Source organism: Triticum dicoccoides, chromosome 5A (assembly GCF_002162155.2).
Source record: "Triticum dicoccoides isolate Atlit2015 ecotype Zavitan chromosome 5A, WEW_v2.0, whole genome shotgun sequence".
NCBI classification, from domain to species: Eukaryota; Viridiplantae; Streptophyta; class Magnoliopsida; order Poales; family Poaceae; genus Triticum; species Triticum dicoccoides.
Window position 1 is genome coordinate 406,933,238 of NC_041388.1, and position 2,160 is coordinate 406,935,397.

The following is a 2,160-nucleotide window of genomic DNA, read 5'->3' on the forward strand; positions in this document are numbered from 1 at the left end:
CTTGTACTACAAGACATGGTGATTGTAACTTGGTAACTGCTGGTCCCATACTCCTACCCCTTGTGCAAGAAAAACAACGGGTCCTATTCAAATGCTACGCCTGCTGATTTGTCATTTCCTACCCATTTTTGCCTGTATATTGGGCGATGCAAGCTTAATTCCAGCATTCTGCTTTCTGGCAGAGGTCTAAAATAAATATCAGCGCAGTGAAAATTGGTAAGACTGAACCGAATTCGGGTCTAGAACACACATGAATCATATAGTCTACTGATATGTCTTATGAGGAACTGACCAAGACAAAGTAGGTGGCACAGATCAAAATTCCCCACTAAATGATCAAAAATTAGCACACATCAAAATTTCCACCATAATTTATCAAATCCGCGCAGGCACAGACTACGGTGTGAGCTGCAGCTTGCGATCTAGTATGGGAGAGGAGGTGATCATAGTTTTTACCAATGGGGTACGCTACATTCCCGGGCCAGATTGGCCATGGCCATGCCGTCTTCCGGGGTCTCTCAGAAGTCGAAGTCTTTGAGCAGCTTCCGGACCTGCTCGAGCGTGACGAAGAGCACCACGGTGAAGGGCCCCTGTCGCGTCACCGTTGGGATGAAGCCCTTGTACAGCGCCAGCGCGCCCTCGGACCGCACCGTCTTGATGGCGCAGTCGATCGCGCCGGCGTACGGCGGCGGGGCGCCCGGCTCCACCTTCATGTTCATGATCCTCGTCTTGACCACGTCCACGGGACTGGACGCCGCCGCGGCCACCAGGCCGGCCGTGAAGCTGGCGGCCACGTGCGTCGCAAGCCCGTCGCCGCCCGGGCCGCGCCGGGACAGGATCGCCTCCTTGGCCTGGTCGTAGGTGGCCAGCTGCGACGCCGTGACGATCATGGCGCGGTTGACCGTGAGCGACGACCCGCGCCAGAGCCTGCGCACGCCCTCGTCGCGCGCGATCCGGCCGATGGCGTGCGCGACGCTCCGGTAGTTCCGCCGCTCGGCCGCGGGGAGCCGCCCGTCCGCCTGCATCCGCACCATGGCCACGTCCGCCGGGTTGCCCACGGTCGCGCCGACGCCGCCGGCGACGAGCCCGGCCGCGATCTTCCGGTGCAGCGGCAGCGCGGCGCCGCCGGATTCCCGCTCCCACCTCCTCTTGATCGTGTCGTAGAGCCCCATGGACGTGGAGGAGTAGACCGCCTGCCGCAGCACGGTGGCCGACACCCCGGAGAGCAGCCCCGCGGGGCCCTCCGCCCGCAAGATCTGCGCGCCGATGGCGATGGGCCCGGGCCTGCGCGGCGGCTGCAGGAGGTGGTCGTGGTGGTGGTGATGCTGCACGCCGGGGGGGAACACGAGCGCGAAGCGCATGGCCGGGGCCGGGGCCCGGGCCGCCTCGCCCTGCAGCTGCATGCGGACCTTGATGAGGTCGAGCGGGTGCGTCGAGCAGCCGGCGACGACGGAGGCGGCGCCGCCCTCGACGAACCCCTTCAGCCCCATGTCTCCGTCTCTGGTGTTTCGTCGGTGCGGAGGCGGAGGGTCATGTGGCTAGGAATCTGGAAGCCCCAGCGCTCGTGGGGAGGCGGAGGTGGAGGCGGAGGCGGCCGAGGTAATGGACGGCCGGGGGAGGGGAGGGGAGGGGAGGGGAGGCGGGCAGGCGGGGTGCTGGGCTGGGTCTCGCAACCTAAGACTTGTGGGCCGTGCCCGTAGGTAGAAAGTTGGTAGAGGCTGCCAAGTGGAAACCCTAGTTGCTGCTGGCCCACGCGCGCGTGGCCAGCCCAGCGCCTTCCCCTCCATTCCTTTGGGGATTTTATACGATCTGCTGTATACTACAGTATTCTTTTGTCTATGTAGTTGGTGATGATAGTGCGATAGCATTTTTGTGCCATGCCAATTGCCACTTCCACGATGACAACCTACTCGTGTTCGCTTCTTTCTTCCGCTCGAAGAAAGAAAAGGCGATCTTGCCGTCAGGAGTCTCACCCGCCCCTTCGCCGGCGGCCTCGGTTATCAGTGATGAGGGGGTCGTCGGATCCACGCATGTCGATCTTTTTTACTCTCGTAGTTTAGTTTTTTTATAGGTTGTTCATCATCTTGACTTCGATGACGACGATGACGACGCTGAATAAAGTTTTTTTAGATCCTACTCCGACAAGATGATCGGTCCTAT

General features: G+C 60.9%; 1 protein-coding gene across 1 annotated transcript; it reads right to left on the minus strand.

The window, feature by feature from the left end:
• Window positions 1–306: 306 nt before the first annotated feature.
• Window positions 307–1,628, minus strand: LOC119301880 (mitochondrial uncoupling protein 5-like). The gene has a single exon (XM_037578870.1). The coding sequence runs from the start codon at window positions 1,488–1,490 to the stop codon at window positions 519–521; it is 972 nt and encodes a 323-aa protein (XP_037434767.1). The 5' UTR covers window positions 1,491–1,628; the 3' UTR covers window positions 307–518.
• Window positions 1,629–2,160: the final 532 nt, after the last annotated feature.